Here is a 21,842-nt window from a genome sequence, read left to right as displayed (position 1 = left end):
ATGAGAAAACAGCAGACCTCACCCTGTCTTCTGCTGTCCAAAGATTTCATTTGGCTATGCACTAACAGGGTTATTGCTGTCTTTGAGTTTAGTGAGTACTACAGTTGCTTCAGGACACATAAACCAATTCTGATAGGTACAGCTAGAAGACTTACTAAATCCAAGAGGTGTACAGCTAGAAGTCTTACTAAATCCAAGAGGTGTGCAGCTAGAGAGTAAGGTAATATATTGGCAAAGTAATGAGCAAACCCTTATGTTCAGAACTGCTTGTCAGCTTAGTGCAGGTTTTGCACAATGTTCATCATGTAAGTCTTAGTAAATGTGACTGCAGTATAACATTTATGCAAGTCTAATACAGGATTTTACTTAAATATTTCATTTTCTAGGTACTGAAATTGTCAGTTTTCAGCAGATTTTGTTCCATTATTTGAAACTGGAACTCTACTATTAGTGCCAATTCTTGCTTCTGCTGGAATTTTAAAAATGCAGCCTCAGTGAAGTTTTTGATTAACACACAAAGACTTTACATGAAGGGAAATATTTTTTTTCCCAATCAAAAAAAAGAGACTTTTAGAACAGTTTTGTTATCTCACTTCTTTTGGAGCATCTAATTCATCCTCTTCGTCATCTTCCTCCTCTTCATCTTCATCTTCCTCTTCCTCCTCTTCATCCTCTTTTCTCAGCATACTGGAAATCTGCCAAAACAAAAATCCAACAAAAGTAAATCAACTGTTCGTTCTCCTAAAAGAAAAAAAAATTCTATTGGCATTCCAAGTCTAAGTACTTGCAGGTTGTTCCTTTGGGGGTGTGTGTGGAGGAAGTAGTTTATCCTTTAACCCTTCAACTTCTAGTAATATGCACAATGCCAACAGAAAGATACATGGCACGGAATATAAGTACAGTAATGAGTTTTTAAAGCTAAGAAAATCCCCATAATCCTGAGCACTATTAGAGGATAGGGAAAACTATGTGTTGATCAAATTAATGTTAAAAATGAACAAGCTGTAAGTCAGGTTTTTTCAAAGTTGCTTGGTGAGGCAGCAGGCTGAAGATGACTATTAAAGCATAATTTTATCTTGAAGACATCAAACCTCTTCAGTGAAGTGAAAAAATCAGCACTATGCTGCTCTAAGATGGTTTTGAGAATAAATTATTCAAAGTTTACTAGAAGAGTCTTGATTCATGTATGAACTTCTTTCCTTGCCCATCAGTGCTTGCCCTTCAGAATGATCCTTTTTTGGTTCATCAAATGTTAAAAACAAGTGCCAGCTGCCAAGCTCTCATCTCATCTGACAGATTCTGCAATCTATACTTTTTTCTAATGAGGGCTCAATCTAATTCCTATTGAAAATAGATTCTTCACAGAAGATGCAACATTTACAATTTAAAGTAGAATATGTATTTTTTTTTCTATTCCCACGAGAAAAGAAACATTAAATTCAAAGATAGTTATCCAAGTCATCTGGAAAGCTTTTGAAAAATGATTTTAGGTTCAGCAGTTCTCTAAGGGCATCTGCAGCTCTGATTTTGGTTATATTTTCTGAGTTCTCTTATACACAGTGATATAATAAAACTTCAGTATTAAAGACAAAACTTCCTTTTTTTTTTTTTTAACCAACCCCTTATTTTAAAAGTCCTTAAATGCTGGTTATTAAATTGACTTCTGAGATCTCATAATTCATACAGCTATGTATGTAACAAAAGTTTTTTTGTGCATGCATAAAGCAAACTGCAATCATTGAACTAATGAAAGCAGAAAAATCTTTAGTCTTGTTGATGCTCACAAAGTACATAATTTAGCTTGAAGCAAATGCTTGCTTACAAATCTCTGAATATAACAGAAAATGGAGTTAATAATTGGATGAAGCTGGGTTAACTTGAGTCTAAATGCCTAAACCAGCAATGTTTCACTCTGTGAAAGAAGAAAAAGACAATGACACTGATTTGTAATTGGAGATCAAGGAGTGCTGCAGATTGAGCCTGTTAAAGGTAGCTTCATTGCACTAGATAGACTAATTTTCCAAGTTTTTTCTAGTCAAGAGCATCTAAAATTCTTAAGAACATCAGTCCTATTTCTGAAATAGGAGGTGCTATGTTGGCTTTAAGGTTTTTTTTCTGCTTGCTACCCAAGTACCTCTGACCATGCTGTAATTAACTAAATAGTAAATTAAATATTAACACTGGTGGCGGTGAGGTGGTAGTCAGATAGCTAAACCTAAGAGCAAAAAAGGATCAGAGTAAGGAAAGTGAGAAAGGAAATTAATTTATGATATTTTGCCATAAAGCTAGAACATACGGGTACATGAAAATTCAATTTTTCATTACTTAATACTGAAAAAAATAATTAAAAAATGTAATGGAATCTGACAATTTGTTGCTCAAAATGTTATGTGAAAATGAATTCTCTAAGTTTGCACATAGGTGGTGACTGTCCTTAAGTTAAGCTGCATGTTTCACTGTATGTTACTACAGAAAGCATGCCAGTTCCCTCCTCATGTCTTACACATATTACACATATATCACATATATCCGGTTGGAGCACCGGATATAGACATTTTCAACCATGGTTAAAATGATGCTTTGCTGTCTTAGAGGGCAGGTGCAAAACAGTTGGGTATATTAAATGCATGTGGATAAAACTTGTATAGTTAAGTTTAATTTAAAATATCTGGAAAAGGTCATTCACTCCTGCTGTAGTTCTGCCTAAATTACAGCATACCACCCTGCATCAATAAAATGAAATGCTGAAGTTAAAATCGCCAAGTAAACAAAGGGATTTACAAAAGATTATAATGAGTACTTAAACAGCCTTTTCAGAAATTGTGTAAAATTATCTGAAATAGTCATGTTTAAAAAAAGACCATAACCCCTAAACAGGTTTTCTCATAGTGGGGAGCCATCCTATGAAAAACAGCTTTCCTGGTGCACAGTAGTTTTTTTTATCTTTGGAACTGCCCTGAACTGAGTAAAGATAGTGTATTCATGTACACGTCCATGGAGCTAAGGCTATACCTTAAGACATTCTTTTAATGCAGTGATCTAGCATTTAATTTTTCTTACCTGTACTGTCCTCAGTGAAGATTTTAAGGAGCCAGTTCTTTGCATGGGGGACTTTGAATTTGCACGAACTATGTCTAAGCGAGATTGATAGTCTGGTGGATGAAGTGAGCTCCGAAAAACCTGTTCAGATGAAGAAAGCTGTGACTTGTATGCCATGATACATTCATCAAGACTGAAGCTAACAAAAATGCAGCACTGGACAATTAAACCTGCTTTAGAGATCTGCATCAACAGTAGTTGATCAACACTTCTAGTTGAAACATCCTTGCTCAGCCTGGGTTACTGTGATCAAAGAGATCTGAGGGGATTTACCAGGTGGAAAACTGCAGTAGTTCCCCACTGACATACACAGCTGAGTTTCAGGCTAACCTAGAGGTACAAGCCCCAGCAACTCCCTTAAGGTCTCCATTTCTTGGAGATGAACTCAGCTCCTTCACCTGCAAATCCTTGCTGCCAGTCACAGCTGCATCAGAAAAAAAAAAACCGGCTGATATGTTCAGCTGTGCAGCTCAAGGAAAATTTGGGAAACCCGTAGAGTACAGGAGAGACTGTAATATACATTATATTTACAAGTTCTTTCCAACAGAAAGAATAAATTTTAAGACTTAATAGCCTGATGCTGTTTGTGCAACACCTATTAAAAAAGTCAAGGAAGATAGTAGAATTATGGTCAATATTTTTATGGAGAGTAAATGTTGTCCAATTAACAGATAATTTAAAAGGAGATTAGAAATTTGGTTGTGAAAGATAAAGTATTGACTTGAAGGAGATTTTTGAATTGGTGCCACACGACATTTTAATTGTAAAACTAGAACAGTACAAAACTGCCATGGTGTAGTTAAAATAAAGTAAAAATACCAAGCAGTCTCAAATGTGGCTGTCACTAAAGAATCATGATTCTGTATGTCTTACACTAAATAAATACCGCCATCCTTGGTCCTGGGCTGTGTCATGGAAAAAAAAAAAAAAAAAGGACTGATAAGATTTACAAAAAAACCCAACACCACAACAACAAAAAAAAAAAACCAAACAAAAAGACCAAAAATGATCCAACTTTCTTGACAAACTGAACACACATGTACAAGTTTAAAGGTCCAACATTCAGAAGAACTGCAAGAATGAATAAAGGACTGCAAAACATTATCTTGGGAAAGGGAGACTGTAACTCAGAGAACAGAAAGGGTGTCTTGAAAGGATGGTGTAACTGCCATAAGGTAAAAAAAGCAATTCGATTACAAATATCGCCTAATTCTAGAACAGTCTAATAAAAAATGACTGAAAGACAAAAATAAACAAATAATAGAAAGGAGAGATTTTTGATGAAGTAATAAGTCTTTAGAACATCTTACCACAGCAGTGTAAGATTGTACTGTGCATCTTTATAATGAGATCACTGCAGAGGTGTTCTTTAAGAACTATGATGAGCTGAGCTGGGAGTGGCAGTTAATTTAGGAAAGTCTCTTATGTGTGTTTTGTGGGAAAGATTAGATTGCCACTGCAGTTCTCTGCTTTTAACACCTCTGAGTTTGTAAACCTGCATGCTCTTGCTGCAGAAGTGCAAAAAAGGCTCGGTATATGTAAGAAGCTTGCTTTGGGAACCAGAAACATACGTTACATTTTCTGCCTTCGACATGGATAGTCTGTAAGTGTGGACACTTTTTTTATGTAGTAATGTAAATTGAAAAGCAAATCTTAATCACTCTTACCTCTAAATCTTCTTCTTCATCAATATTTTGGATATTTTGGTAGGCAGCAGTATATATCTCTAAAGCTTTCCCATGGAATAACATTTCAATGGTTATAAATTCAGAAAATATGTTCTAAAAGCAAACAAAACCAAAGATGTTCTTAACGCAGTAAAGTACATTTTCACTTCAAGAAATTTCTGAATTCCGTACTTGGTAGTTACGTGATACAAGTAACTGCACAATACCAAGTAATTTTAAGTAGTTGGACCTGTATTTTAGAAATCAAATAAAAATGCTGGCTGGGCCATCACTTGTGCAGTTGTCATTTCATACTAAATTCTAAGTAAACACTCGAAAAGCAAGTGCGGACTCATCAGGAATGAATAAAATGTCATGCTTAAAACCCACTCAATGTTCCTTGGTATGTATTTGCAAGATGTAGTCAGTGGATTTTTTGCTTTACTGTATATTTTTTTTGCTTTACTTTTATCTTTTTTAACAGATTGGGGATAAATTACATAAAAAATATATAAATTTATATCTATAATTTATATAGAGTATATAATTACACTCCATATAATTATATAATTTTTATATAAGTATATAATTTTTATAAATATATATAAAATTATATATATTTATATATATGATTTACAGATAATGACATTTTATATAACAAAATATATATAAAAACCCTACTTAATGATGACACCTTCAGATCTCACGCAGTCTTTTTCATATTACTGTAACATCAAGTTACATCGTTGGTTTGGCTGGTTTTTTCCAACCATCTTTCATTCTTCCATATTTAGTCTGTCTCCCCTCCAGCAAAAAAGTATATTACATCAACAATTTTATAATTAAATCTGAGATAACATAATGCAGGTGGTTTTAAGTCACTATAGTCTTTGGAACTTATGCCACTTTAAGAGAGAAATGAAGGCTTTGATTACTAAAACATTAAACATTGTTACTAAACATTTTGTGCTTTCAGCATCAGTAAAATTTTTAACTGGAGTAACCCCCACAAATCTCAGCATGGATAGATATTTACTATCACTGTTTCTAATAATTTTGCTGATATTAATCCACATACATCATTCTACTAACAAATGCAGCTACCAGTAAAGTAGCACACAGCAAATGTTGGAAGGTGCAGGCACTAAACAATTAGATACAGCAAAATTCTGAATTCAATAAACTGTAAGAATAATGAATTGATTTTTTTAAATTCAAAACTTGAAAATATTTGGATTATAAAATATTCATGAATATCACAAGATTTGCATTTATGTAGGCTTAAGTTAATACTAAACGTTGCTAATCTTGCCAAAGAGTAATTATATTATGCAAGATGAAATGTGATGTCACACTGAAATGTGAGCACACGTACTTTTATGTCCCTTATTTTCTGTTTCTCAAAGTTATCAATGGTTTCCTTTAATTGCTGAGTTGTTCGAGTAGCATCCAGTGAAGCTCTTTGCAATTCACTTTCAGCCTGGTAAAGATAACATAAAGGTGAAATTAGTCCTGTGTTTGATACAAAGATATTTGCTCTAATTGCCATGAAAACATTTAAGTCTGGGTTTTCAAAACAGTACACATCTAAGTTAGTGTATTTGTAAATCTGTTTGTATCTTAATAAACAAATAAAGGTGCCTTCCACTCCATTGTGACTTTTGAAATGTGAAAAATGACTAGCTGCAGCCAGTCAGGAAAGTCCCACTGGCCTAATCTATGTTCTGCTAATAGTCATCTCCTAATTCCAGTGAGCCTGACACTCTGCTGATGACAGCAACTGAGTTCAAGGAATAAACCCAGCTACAAAGGGTTTACTCTTAAGAAAAGTTGAGGGTTTTTTTTAAAGGAGTAAGGAGAGGGCCTTTACACCTTTTAAAAGGTGTAAAGGAGAGGGCAGGAGTGCACAGGCCAGAGTGGTGGATGAGCAGAAAAGATCACCCTTTATTTACAAGCACAGACCAGCCTGCTGGGTCTAGGATTAATCTTTTCCATGTGCTGAACCTCGTCTTCCTAAGTTTTTATAAATTATTTAAATATACAATAGAGCAGCAGCTGGAACTAATGCACTTTTCATGTAAGTATTTCAGTCAACAGACTAGAGTTAATATTTTTAGATCTAAAAGCATTTCAGGTATTTTGTATTTTTATATCACTAGCATATTTTATAAAAAACATCTGCAGTAGGGCACTGGGAAGTGGACACACCAGTCAGTCCCTGATGCATAAATACACAGTTTTTCTTATTTTGTTGCTTCGAAAAGCATTTTAGGTATGTATTTTAATTAGATATAACTACAAACTGTATAGAAATGAATACTACCATTTAAATAAATGTATTGAAGCTATTCTGGTTAAGTCTGAGAACTGCGTACTGTTTGTACTATTACAAAGTAACAATGTAAGGATGTAAGAGCTTGATCTTGAAGACTGTAAAATTTGGGTCTAAACTTATTTTCCATACATTACTGGTCAAACAAAACTAGTGAAGACAATATTTACTTACAGCCTCTGGTAGCGAGTATCATCATAATATATTTTGTCCTGAGATTTGGGAGTAGTATATGGATCAAGTAATTGAATCCTACAATCAAGATGTAGGATTCTTCCCAGATCTAGTTTTTAGCGTTACAGGTATATGGAAACCAAAGGCACAAAGTGTGCTCTGTCTCTTCTTTTTCTCTGATTAAAATCTGTTAACCTTATATTACACAATTATCAATTTGAAACAATCTTACAAAAATGGCTTAAAGTCATAGGCACAATTCTGCCATTACCAGGCAAACAAACTTGATAATCATCTTCAGTAATACATAAGGTCATGTGATCATCTCCCTTTCTTAATCTTGTCCAACACAGGGGGGAAGCAGAGTAAGGAAAGACATTTTGTGAATTCTCAATTATTACTATCAGTCACTCTTTGTAAATGAAGGCAGCTGTTACGCATAAGCAGCCCTTACACATGCAAATACAGCATGTTATTTCTAGGATAAATAAATGTATCTTCTGAATCCATCTTAAACAGACTGGCCAGATTTTGTGCACAGATGCTTTGGGAAAGGAATTTTGTTTGTTGCAGAGTGAAGTGTCTAAACTTGCAGAACCTGCATAGTTTGCACAACAGCAGTTTGGTATTTTCTCTTCTGGAGCACTCACCTGTGACTGGAAATGCTAGTAAAGGAAAACAATGGCAAAACAATATTCATAGAAGTATCTGTTTTCACATTGTGAAGTATCTACCTCGGATATTTCAAAACTTCCGTGTATGTGGAGGGTGCTGTTACGATGTTGTCTGAAGTTTCCTGCTGTAAGACATTACATATAGTTTGTTCCAGCTTTGCTAGAATTCAAGTATCCAGGCCAAAGTATTTCAGGACAGCTGTTTGTCTTGGACTAGGGGTTTGGTTATTTAGTTACTTAAATACTGATAATAATAATAAAAAAATAAAAATAACCAGATAACCTTAGTGGACCATTTCAGGATAAAAAATAATTGTGATTCAAAGCTGTACTACCCCCATCTTTTATAAGATAGACATAAATCTGGGAGTACAGAGCCTTTGTTATCTGTGGCCAAAACTGTTACCTGCTGAAACATCACAGCTGCTTAAGAATAAGAGAACCACTGCTAGAACTGTGCTAACAAACATGGTGAAGCCTCTCTGAAATGTAAAAGCGGACCTGCATACATATTCAGGATCGAATGAACATATTCCTGCTCCCAGTACTTTTAATGCATTTTGTGTTGATCAATTTAAGATGCAAATATGCAGCGTTTGATCCCTTTGGCCATATGCAAAACCAGACTGTACTGAGGTTTAATAACTCTTCAGGCAGAGTCTTAAGTACAGAAAACACAGGTGTTACAAGAAGCTCAGCCACAGGAGGATATTTGGGAGTAGCTTAGCAAAGAGAAAAGAAGAAAGAAGCTAGGTGCCAGCCACGTACCCATGAAATCAACTGGGAATTAGCACAAGAGGGAGAAAAATGCACCCAGTCTCCCTTTAGGGAGAATAGCTTACTGTTAGCATTTACTTCCAATGGAAGAGAACTCTGCATCACAGCTCAAGTTCTAACCCTACGGCTGACATCTGTGTGTCTTTATTACATGAGGAATTCTAATTAGTAATCACTTAATTTAACTGCTTTAATTAATATTAAATGGGAATTCTTTGGCAAAGACAAAAATAAAACGTAATTCCTCTGGGTGGCATCTGACCACCAGAGTCATTTCTGCTCTTTCTGCAGTCCCATGCCCCAAACACTAGAAAGATCCTAATTTCTGAAATAAAGTTGATGAAATCCGATGAAAACTCGCTCCTGAGTCCAGTACTACACTGTAATAAAAAATAAACAGCACATTATTATGAACTTTAATGCTGTACCATAATTCATACAGGGACTGAAGTGGGATTGCCTTCATCCCCTTTATTTTGTCATTCTTAGATTCTGATTGCTTCAGAATTTGAAACTTCAGTGAGATTTTAATGGAAATTCTGTGGAAGCTTAATTTTTCCCTCTGTGATACCTAATAGCATACTGCGAAGGGTCAGTGGTCTTTTGAAAGGAAGAGTAGTCTGGCTGAGTATTCTACTAACAGAATTAACAACTTTTCACGCTTCATCTCAGTTGGAGGAAAGTCAAACCCCATCTAGAGCATCATCTAGGTACAAGGAAGCACAACAACTACCAAAGTGACAAGGAAAAAAAAAAACCCCACATAAGTAAAAAAGGAGTTGTCTGATTACACTTTCAAAACCCTCCAAATCTCCAGATGTGATCTGTGCCTACCTCTCCTGCATAAACATATCAAATGCTTTGTAGGATTTTTTTAATAAAAAAGGGACTAGCAAAGCAGCTTTTGTAAGCTGTAACTTACAATAACATCATAAGGTTTAAGGAAAGATTGAACATCAATATAGGAAACAGTCCCTCTAAAGAGCATTCTTCTCATATTACTTTCTAAACAGTTTAATTACTGAGAATTTTTAAAAATATTTCTTATAACCATTAGAAATAGAGGATACAATAATGTGTCGATCTGATGGATTCCGCTGACGTGTCTTTTCCAGTTGAGACAGTTGCTTGGCTTCTCTGTTCTTTGCTGTTAAAGTTGCTTTAAGATCGTTCTGGAAATAAAATGGTTTAGACATGTTTGAAATAGATCTAGGAAGATACAAAAATGCACTTTTCTTCACACATACGTTGCTTAGAAAACATGAATGAAATTTCTGCTGTAAATAAAACCAGATTTTACTGATCTTTATTCTATTAAATGATCCCCTAAAAGAGAAATCAGTGGAGATCAAGAGCATTTAGCACTTTGCACAACTCTCTGTAGCACACACTACAATTTAAAATGTGCAGGGAAAAAAGAAAAAAATATTTACAGCTTTTTGTGAAGAGCACAGTAGATCGTCAGAAGCTGAGATCCCCAAAGCACAAAGACAGGCCCATTGCAGACTTAGGAATGGAATAAAGATGCCACGTAGAAATAAAATGTGGCATTAAATATATCAGTGAGAAAAAAACCAAAACAGGCAGCAGTCAATACCAGTCAGAAGTTAAGAACACAAAACTGCTACACAGAGCTTAAGGTGCCATAGAAAATCCACGACTGAAAGGGTTAAATTGCATATTTATATATGCAGTTAGTAAAGTGCCTAAATACAATTGGAACAAAATACATCCTGGTAATGATGTAGCTAGAAAAAATGAAACTTGCTGATCTAGAAAAGGCAGAAACTGTTGCTAAATATTTATGCTTCTCACTTCTAAAGGAAGATGTACTTCAGGAAGACCTGTGACAGTTTTAAGAATGGTTACATACCACTCTCAAGTTCTTGTTCATGCTATAAAACTGTGTTTTGCAAGTAGTTTGGCATACATGGAATATCAAATTGCCAGTCAGATGTTTATTACTCCATTGACCTTGGTATGGGAAATGGTATTAATTTTGATAGCTCTAATTTAAAGGAATGATGCCTTAGAGCAAGTGGGAATACAGACCAAGGGAATCAAGACTCACAAAATCTGAGGCAGGAGTTGAGCATGCATTTCAAACCACCATTTCTTCTAAAAAGGCCAGAACAGAGTAGATTAAAGACTATCATCTTGGGAAGCTGTTTGTGCTCCTTCCTTGGATTTCAGGATTTTAACATAGTTGTAGGTCTCCTTCACATGTAAAGATACACAACCAAGAATGCATCTCTTTTAAAAGTTTTGTGATACCGTGACCTGTGGTCCAGATCACTAGTCAGTGACAAGCACAAACATGCCAAGTTTTCACATGCTGTGTTTCTTAAATAGTGAGTCTGTACATGAGGTCAGGGTCAAAACATGGCAGCTTCTTCATTGTTTCTGCCCTTACTGTCTGTTTGCATGTCCTTGTGTGTATGACTGTCATTTTGCTTCATCTTTAGGGACACAGAGATAGTTTATTATAATAAAAGCAACTTCATCTTTAGCCCTTCAAAACTAATTTTGCTGCTGTTCTTTCAAAAGGGAGTTTACACCACCTTTAAGGCCATATAAAAGACTGTTGGGGAAGGCTTTCCTTTGTCCTTATGAAAACCATGCAAGAAGAGCAATAATACTAATAAAAAAAAGGCATAACATGTTAAAATTTAAATTAAAGGTAGAAAAGAGGAAAAGGTAGAAAAGACCTTTATTTATACCACTGAACAAAATAGGTTTGTATTTAATGCATGTTTAGTGTTATTTAATGATATCTCTGCTAACAGTACTGACTTCCCAGCCAATCAGATTTAAAGTTGTGGCTGAAAAGTTCTGATTTCCATGCAGTATACTGTTGAGAATGCTAAGGAAACCACTAGGGTTCTAAAGTTACCATTACCAAATTCAGCATTTTCTTTCTAGCATGTAGTGACTTTGGAGGTACCTACAGGGACAGTGCTGTTCCCTTCTCTACCTCTGATCTTTCTCTGTAGCAACAGCCTCCATCAAACATACTTCTTTGCTAGCCAAAGCCTGAGAAAGATTTGATGCTACCGTGGCTACAGTGGTTGAGCTATACGGAAGTCTTGGATGTACAAAGGTAGGGCACAGTTACATAAATATTTTGTCCAGGATGCTGAAAAATCAAGGTGCAGAAAAATACCCTGAACAAAATATTCAGAAACTGGGGAAAATGCCATTATGGTGAAGGAATTAAGGCCTAAATTATTAGCTAACTGAAAAGAATGAGTAATTGTTTTTACTAGCATCTAAATACCTTAATACAGAAAAAGACCAGGCCATCACAGAGCTCTTTAATCTCAGTGGAACATATAACAAGAAGCAAAGATTGGTGAACTCCTTCATTTAAAACACCACCACAAACATCAACTAACCACTAAGTAAAACTACACTACAAACTCTCCTAAATTCCTCTTCAGTATCTTCAGACAAAGATTTGATACATTTTTGGAAAAAATACTTTAATTATAACCAAGGAGAAATGGGATGGAATAGCCAGTGAGCCAGGGCAAGTACAGAGAATACAAAATTATTCATAGTCCCTCTGGCTTTGAACTATGAATTCAAGTCACATGTAAGAACTCTGGTCACCCACCTAATTTCAAACCATACAGAAGTACAGCTACAGTCCATCCACCAGACAAGGAGCTGGCAGATCCTCATCACTGTATTGTTACCTGCTTTAGTCACTGAAGTTATTAAAGCAAACCAGTCGTTTCTTCTGCAGGTGGATCACCTTGGTTTTATGATGACCTGTTTTTACATGAAGGATCCAGGAACAGAGTTGCCCAAAAGCAGAAAAGTGAAGGCTGATATATAGAACAGTGAAACAGAAATCCTAGAATCCTACAATTAAGCTGCATTACAGGACAAGAATATTATACTAGTTTCCACTGAAGCTGCCAAATAGCTACTTAGCATAGTGAACCTGGACATGTGAATGAAACAATTTTATTGTGATGGCAGTTAAAGGCTAACACTATTCTGATTGACCTGGGCCTCTTTGATGCATTTGATACCACAGGACATTCCCGTCTTAATGCAACAGAAGCAGCAACAGTTCCTTTTAGACTGAGCACAGAAATAGTTTGTAGACACCCTGGAACAGATCCAACAAGTATGAGTGAGAACATCCCCTTTTTATAACGTGCTATAATGACATATTCTGCCTGGCTTTACTTAATCAGCTCATGTAGTTACAGGTAAAGCAGTCCTGCAGCTAGCACCCTGTGCTAGCTTTACATCAGTGACAAAACTTCCTTTTTCACTAAAAATACCCCAGTGGTTAGAGATGATAACTGAAGACCAGACAGTTGAAGTTTGAAGCTTATGTTTATGGTAACTGCCGAGTAACTGGGGGTAGGGAATAAAACCATTTAATGGCCTACATCTTTAGTGAAGTCTCTCTTAGTTCAAAGGTATGTTGATAAAATAGTTAATCCCACCTACAGTTTAAGAATGCTCTTGTACTCACTAGCTAAGATAAACATTATGCTGGCATTTATTTCTGGCATTGTGACAGGCAAAGACAACAGGAAATGCCTGTTACAAAGGATGACCTGGCTTCAGTTGCCTCTGTCCTTGACATTTACTAGCTATTGGTGGTGATGCGTCTCAAGATAGTATCTTCCATGCTCTGGAAGACCCAAGCACTGCAGTAGTGTTCTGTGTCTCCTCAGCAATGTTGTCATAAACACATTAAACTTGTCTTCCAATCCCAACATTTATATCCTATAGAGTACTCAGTCAGTTCTAGGTCTCATAAACCAGTTTCACAGTGACTATTAAGATACCAAATTCTAGGATACAGGCTCTGTAGGCTACAGCTCTGCCAAGGACTACCACACACAGTAGCACTCAAGTGCAGGATGCATTTCCTTCTTAACTGTTTCTCTAACAACCGAGACAGCTGTGCAGTGAGTTCCAAACACCCTACTCTGTTCTTCACAGTATTGAAAAGATACAAGAACAAAACTGTAAAAATGCTAGTTTGAGATGTGATGCCACAACGTACTCAAATTAACCATGATGAACACACTTAAGATTTTTGTCCGTAAAATACCATAAAATAATGATCATTTACCTTTTGATTTATATATATTATGATACAGTAGAAGTTTGCAACCGAGTGTTCAGAGCACCAAAATATACCTTGTGAGAAAACAGACATTTAACCTACCCTTTTAAGCTTCACTATGGTGCCATAACTTTTCAGAGGTTCAACAACCTTGGCTTCAAGCCTGTCAACCTACAAAAGAAATCACAAGGTCACTAAAATAATCCACATCTATAGTGTGCAGATACAGGAAGTGGTTTTACTACTGATTCATCTTATTAGGAATTCAATCTGTTTATGGTTAAAATACAGTGGGGTGAAGGTTTTAAAGATATTGCAAAAAACCAGAATCAAATATATTAACCAGTAAATAATTCGTATTTTGAGGAGCTCAAGCTGATTTCTAGTGGAATTCCTTTTTCTTCATTGGCAGTACATCAGGATAAATGGAACATGGAGATTCTAATAACTGAGCAGCACTAAATACATCAAACACTGCGTCTTGGAGATCTGTAGCTTTCGGTCTAAATTTAAATATCAGTGTATTTGCTCTACACTTGTTGACAGCAAAGATGGCTTAGTCCATAAACTGTCAATCATACTGTATGAAATGCAACACTTCTGTTCTTAAAAATAATGAAAACAGCATCGTAAATACTGAAAATCTTAAAAATATCAACAACAGGTTGTGTAAAATGCATGAATGCTCTCACAGATGAGTGCATCTGAATTTTTGTTTCAGTTCTCCTAGTTAGAAAACCAGCTACATATGGTCAGACAGGCAATAGAATAAGACCTGCCTGCTTGTCAAAATTGAATACACTGCCCAAATGGGCCTGGCATAAGCTGCTGATGACTTTCCACCATCTGGCCCTTACTATTACATCCAAATTAGGACAAGGTGCATACTTCTACTAGAGATTGACAGACATTACACTCCCCTCTTAAAGTGGCAGTCACTAGTTAGCCAAAATCTCTGCCAACTGAGCAAACAATTCTCCTTTACTACTCTCTACCAGTGCACTGTTAAACTGTTGATTTCACTTAAACTGCCAATAGATTAGAATAGGGCAGTAAGGTTCTAAATGAAGCATGTGACACAGACGTACCAAATAACCTCCCCATCTTGCTTACTTATCTTTCCACATGTTGTGGAAGTACCTCATACCTCAGCATTTATACATCTAGCACTGCTGCTGAAGACCAGAAATCAGTAACCCTTATAAGCTAATTTTCTCTTGCCCACATTGCAAGTGTATATGAAAACTGGTTATTAACCTGATGCCCAAAAGAAATAAAGCTGAGGTTATTTGATTTTCACAAGCAAAGGAGAACTTGATTTAAATAAAAAAGCTTCTCTTTTCTTTTGCTGCTTCTGCCTTTTCTCCTTCAAAAGGGCCTTGGGGACAGGCAAGGCAGGAGGATACAGGCCAGATGTTTTTAAAAACACACTTAAATTGAAAACAGAAAAACTCAAGTTGTTACATAGGTACCGCGAAATTACAGATTCATCGTTTAAAGGTGAAAGTGGACACAGAGGTCATGCAGTCTGACTTCACATACACTTTTGGACATAATATAAATTTAATCCATTAACAGAGTGATAAATTGCTATTGCATCAATTGAAGTATAAGGACCTATGTGTGGCTTAGCTGGAGGCAGATACATAAGCGCTTATGGAAAATAAAAATCCCACTATCCACAGCCTTGGATTTCTTCTTCTTAAAAATCTGGCCCTAAATATACTGTTAAAGATCTGTGGGGTTTTCTTGTTTTTCAAACCATCTACTTAATTTTTGAGGTATCCAGTCTACTAACTTGTTTTAAAAGGTTTTCTTTTTCTACTTTGTTAATACAGAAAGACTTGCTATGCTTCCTTAAAAATAAAACAGCCCTGTATGAAAACATCAAGAATGTCAGCTACTTCAAGGTTGGGGTTTTTTCAATTATAATGCTTCTTAGCTTTTCAAAACTATAAATATGAATTTTCTATGCCCTACTGAAAGAATAGAGATGTACTTTAAAACCCAGTTTGAGTACATATGAATTTATTTTTTCATAAATCTTTGGAATTCTGGATCATAAATTACAGTTTGAGTGGCCCTGCATACAGATGTGTTAAGTGGCATAAACACCTTTTGTTACACTCACACTTACTGAGCAGAAACATGACTATGTTGTCACATATGGTCCAAATCAAGTTTGTATATCTAGTGTTGAACTACAGGCTTATGAAATCTACAGTGGTCCCCAACAGCACCTCAGAGAGGCTGTCATTTCTCAGTGATGGACTCCAGGTAGCATTCTCTTCCATACTGCTTCTGGTAATAGACTCGGCAGAAGGAAAATGACTGATTTTACCTCAGCTGCTGCTGGACAACTCAAGTCACAAAACTAAAAGAACACTTTATTAATCATAAATCATAATCCAAAGCCTAAGACAAAAGACTTTATCTTATATGTATGAGTGCTCGTATGGATAGTTTCACTGACTTCAGCAGGACTAATCACAGGCAGTTTTCACTAAAGTTATTAGCAGAGTAAATGATGAATGCTTTGGCAGCCTGTCCTGCCCTGTCATTAATACATTTTAAAGTGTCTTCCCCTATATTACTGTTGTGGTACCAGAGTATATATTTTCCCTTTTTAATCACAGATAAGTGACTGAAAAGTTCAGATGGCAAACACAACATGTACAGCTTTAATTTTGTACCTCTGCCTGGCGATAGTCCTGAAGTCTGGAAAATTCATCTGCAAAGTTTTTCAGTCCAACTTTTAAGTTTGGTGTCTCTGTGGCTGCATATGCATATACTTCATTTACTAGAAGATCTGCTTTGTCTCGTAGTCTGGCAGTTTTACGTACATATCCAGCAAATATTTGGCACAATTCACCAAAATGTTTTTCCACATTTGAAACAGCATCTTGTATTTGTCTAGTCTGATTGTCCCTGGATACCAAAGAAAAATATGTGAGAAATAAGAAGGGGACAAATGTTTACAACACATACAGAAGAAAAGCTATATAATTATACTATTAGTAATTTATACATGATTTGGATATCTCTTTTCAATGTAAAACAAATCTACTCTTAAAAAGATAAGGGTGTAACAGTTTGATGTACTATGTGTATTATGAATTAATAACAAACAAGAAAGTATAAGATTTATACTTAAAGATCCAATGGGAGAAAACCCTAATTACGAATACCAGCTTGGAAGTTTTCCTCCTGTCGCTAAATTCACTATTACTGATGGTATTAATTACTAACATAGTGAGTGGTAAGAGAGACCTGCAGGTCTCAAAGGAAAGGGGGCCAAACAGCTTCCTGCAAGAGTCTGCAATGTAAACATACAAGTCAATGGTTGGAGAAATCAGGCAGTGGAGGGCAAATACGTAAAGGTATTAAATGTTCTTTAGATTGTGAACAGGTACCAAACGGCTCCTGGTCAGCACTACAGAGGGTAAATATACCTAAGAATTACAGAAGAAAAGTGAACAGAAACAAGTACAGAGGTGAAAACTCTAAAAACACAGAAAGAACATTCATCTTTTCTTATTTGAACCAAATTCCTGTATATTTCAAGCCCCTGACTGATTCAGGTTGGATGGGGCTTTTGATCTAGTGGAAAGTGTCCCTGCCCATGGCAGGGGGGTTGGAACTACCTGATTTTTAAGGTTCCTTCTCACCCAAACCATTCTATGATTATTAATGATTTAAATAAGTAACTCTGGGGTTTTAATTCACATACTTCACTTGGTATTTTATTTTCCTATTCCTGAATCACTTGATGGTCTTGTTCTAGTTATGCTTCAGTGATACTATTAAACCAAATCACTGTCAGTGAACTCATGCTAGTTGTTGGTCTGACTGAGTCAACTACAGGACAATTTAGCCATCAGTAACTGCCAGATACTGGGTCCTCAGAATGGTCTATGGTTCTATGGTCTACATGAGGCAATTTATGTCAAGTGTTGGAATTCTCAGCAACAGAATTCACTTGTACCACTGTCTTGCTGAGGGACAGAAATGAAAGCTTCTTTCACATCCTTAAGCTATCCCAGCCCCAAATGCTGGCCAACATTTAAATATTGACTTAGTATCAGAAAAAAAACCCCAAATTTTAATACTTTTAAGACAAAGCAACAATGCAGTCAAATCAAATGAAGAACACCTTTCTTCAGGAACTCTTCAGAAAAAATCCTTCATGCCAAAGTTCTGCTATAGGCAAACCCTGGTTGTGTTACTTCATGGCAAGCAGTCTAGAGGACTGTTCAAAAGAGATTTTGGTCAAAGAAAACAAAAATACAAGTTCTCCAGTCCTCCAGGGAATGCTTGAGCACAGAACCCTTTTAATAGCAAAGGTTTCACACAGTGTGTGGGAAGGTAAGAGTCTCGTTAAGTACTAATAAAGCTGTATTTCAAAGTTAAAACTGTCAAATAAAATCTTCAGTACAAGGTACATCTTTCCTACTTCACTGGAAGGTCTTCATGTCAGAAAGTGTTCCTCTCCCAGAGGAAGTCTTAAACACATTTCCTCACCCACTTTGCAATTTTGATCTCACACTACTCCCATGCAAATAATACTTAATTTTGAGACATGAAACCCTAAATTTCCTTAGGTGGGGGTGTGAAAAGGGCTTTTTCCCTCCTCATTATTTTTGACGGCTGAGAGGCAGCCACAACATTATCAGAGAGGCCCGATTAAACCTGTATCTCTACAGAGCACACTAAGCCCAGAAAAGTTTTGCGGCCTTCCCCTGAGGAGAACAGAGGCGGTTCCCCCACTCAGGGAGGTGGCTGCACTAAGGGGTACTGGGCCCGCATCGCCCCCGACCCCCGCGGCACCGCGGGTACCCTGAGTGCTCCCGGGCCTCCTCCCCTGCCCGAGAAGGCCAGGCGGCCTAGCCGGCCGCCGCCACGCGAACCCCCAGAGCAGCCCTCCGGGGCTCCGGCAGAGATCCGCGATGGGCCCCGAGGCGGCGGCACACCCGGGCCTCCTCCGCTCCTTACCACCCCGTTACCTGGCGTCCATCCCGCGGCCCAGCAGCATCATGATGGCGGCGGCAACGACCCGGCGAGGAGGAGGGCGGTGCTCCGTGTGCGCTTGGTTTCCATGGACACCAACCACCGCATGCCCTCCCTCGGCACCCCCCCCCGGCTCCGCCTCTGGCGCCGAGCCGTGCGGCTTGCGGGGAGCGGCGGTGCGGCTCCGGGCGGGCTTCGGGGACCGGCTTTCGGCCGCCGACACCCCCATCCCGACCGGCGGACCGAGCGCGGCTGGGCCCTGGGCTCCGCTGGAGTGAGGGGCTGAGCCGAGGCCTCCCGTCTGTGAGTTGGCTGACCTCCGGGGAAGTGTAGCTCAAGGCCCGGACAGCGGGAAGGCTGGAGTCTGTCTCATTTTAAAAATAGTAATAATAAATCCATAAAACTATTTTTTTTTTGGTAAATCTTCTTTCCACGCTTGGCAAGTGAGAAGCGGTACCAGGGGAAGCAGCCCATCAGTCTGCTATGGAGCGTGGCAGAGGCTGGGCAGCCATGGGAAAAAATCCCTGCGAGCGTCAGGAAAGGTCTTTAAAAAAAAAGGGGAAAAAAAGCCCAAACAAAACCCCAAATACCCTCTCTGTAAAGGCGATGTATTGGGAATGTTGCTTAGGGGCTGTGTGACATCCTCCTCAGCGCTGGCACTGAAGAAAAGCTGCTGGCAAAGTCCCAGCGGGTGGTGTGCAAGACAAACTCAGAAAAGGCTGTTAAAGGAGGAAAGGGAGGAATTGTGCTTTGTCCAACACAAACCCACTCGAACGTACAGCAGTGCACGAGAGCTGAGGGCTTAGACAAGTGCTAGCATGCAGGAGAATATCTGACATGCTTGCCTGAGCATCTGAGGAGAAACTGATTTAATTAAGGTTTGTTTTTTAACTTTTCATTGATTTTTTTTCTGTTAAAAATAGATCATTTAGATTACTTAAATTGAAACTTTAATTCACAAACTAATCTTCAAATAATGAGGATCTATTTAATGTTTTGCACCAACCAAGCTAAAACGAAACTGTGCCATATTTCTTAAGGGAAAGTTTACGAAATCAGTGGTAACACTCCCCCAGAGGTTTACAGTCCTTGAGGACTTGGCAAACTAATACATCTAATACCAAAATGTCCTTCAGAGGATGCAGAGGTGAGAGGTTAGCTGTTACCTGATGGTCTTAACTTTTGACTGCAGGCCTGAGATGAAAGGTTTTAATGCTGACAACAACCAAACCACTATTAATAATCTAATAAATCAGTTTAATGACCTAGGTAATAATGACATCACTATTATTAATGTGCAATTCTGTAATTCCTCACGCTGTAGCAATATCTGAGTTTACTACTCTTAAATCTTAGTCATTACACACAACCACCACTGTGGGTGCTCTATCGCCTGTCTCTCTACCATGTCACACTGCATGTTGTTGGGGTGCATTGCCTTATAGTTCATACTATCTGCTTATTTTTTACCTTGTACACTTTCTGAGACACACCATTCCATTTCTGTCGTGATTCCTCTACTTAGACCCAGTTAAGTCTAAGCACTTTGTCCTTCATGCGAACAATTGGCATACCAGAGCAAGGTTTACCTTGTTAAATTTATTGCCTCCCCTCCCCCCATACACTGTTTTTCGTGCTCACATAGCGTCCTGGTCTTAAGTGCTAAATTACAAATCATTGCCCTTGACGTGTTCTTTGTAGAATCTCCTGGTGTCCCTCAGTGGTCTTGTCTCTTTACAAGACCCTGTAGTACAGCAGGACCTCTAGCTCACAAATTGTAACCCATTTCTGTAGTGTTAAGAGCTCTGAAAGATGAAAACATCTATGCTGTTTACACTTGGTCACCGAGGAAAGCTCAAGCAAAGCAAGTACATGAATACCCAGAAATGCTTAATAAACAGCAGAATGGTGCTATCTAAGCACTGTTAGAAGTACAGACTTAGTTTCTTCAAATCACAAACATGAGAAATGAGCGACTAATGAGAAACTAAAGAGAAACAGAGATTGACGCTTGAGCAGGTTTTGACACTTGAGCAAATCACTTTGATTTTGATCACAAGTAACTTTTCCTTATTTTCAAAGTAGTTGTCACTGGAGTGAGACACAAAAGAGGAATGACAGCTCATCTTAAGCTACTGCAAACTGAATCTGCTTCAGTCCTGAAGTACAGGACTTGGCATAGACGTTAAAAAACTAAATCTGTATATGCTGATTCTGCACATAACTGGACTTGATAGTTCTTACTATGATGCTGCTGATAGTCCTGGAATGTATGGTCCACCAGCTCCAGCTGCACATAGAAAGTTGAAAGTAATGTCATAAGGGCCTCTTGAAATTTTGAGTCATCAGAAAGTGCACAAGAGCACAAGCTGCATAAATCATGGAGTGGGAAAATATTTTTGTACTGATTTAGAAATAATTGTGGAGAATGATGTTGAAAGTAATGCCAAATTTCCTGCTCATTACCTCTAAGTAAGTTTCCAGAATAACACAGTAAAGATGATGACATCTTATGAATGACAAATTCTAAAGATACGAAAGCTCTGAAATATTCAATTGACAGTGTTTTCCAATACTCCCTCAGAGCATAAGCAACAGAGTCCTCCTGATTTAAACGAGCTTGAGTACATTCTCTGTACTCTTGTACTGAGCAACAGTACACAACTCTAGCAGTTTTCAGCAATGGTGAAGAATTGCCTGTCATTGCTGGGTAGAAAAAACAGGGTATGCGTGAGTCTGTGGAAACTTCCAGAACATGAAGTGAGATAGAATTTCCTCTGTAATATTTAAGGAACACTTTAGCCATTGGTAAGGTAGAGACATTTTTCTGGGTGGGAATTTCACATTTTGTCAGGGAGTTTGTGCTGGATATATGTGTAAAATATTAATAGAATATTCAGTCACTTTCTTGTAGGTTAACTGACGTTAATCTGTATGGTGTAGTAGTTACAAACTGATCCCTACAGGTCCAGAGGTTCATCTGTGCACTGCAGTTTGTGTGATTCTCTGTATGT

The 21,842-nt window shown here is 37.6% G+C and overlaps 1 protein-coding gene across 1 annotated transcript; it reads right to left on the bottom strand.

Moving 5' to 3' along the window:
- Positions 1-373: 373 nt before the first annotated feature.
- CIBAR1 (CBY1 interacting BAR domain containing 1) lies at positions 374-18,965 on the bottom strand. Its single transcript, XM_080610260.1, is given in 9 exon segments — positions 374-695; positions 3,061-3,180; positions 4,767-4,880; positions 6,142-6,246; positions 9,794-9,895; positions 13,924-13,992; positions 16,515-16,749; positions 18,825-18,889; positions 18,892-18,965. Coding segments are annotated over 9 exon segments (966 nt in total). The 5' UTR covers positions 18,937-18,965; the 3' UTR covers positions 374-584.
- Positions 18,966-21,842: the final 2,877 nt, after the last annotated feature.

Source organism: Psittacula echo (genome assembly GCF_963264785.1).
Source record: "Psittacula echo genome assembly, chromosome: 2".
In the NCBI taxonomy this organism is placed as follows: domain Eukaryota; kingdom Metazoa; phylum Chordata; class Aves; order Psittaciformes; family Psittacidae; genus Psittacula; species Psittacula echo.
This window is presented reverse-complemented; position numbering and strand designations above follow the sequence as displayed.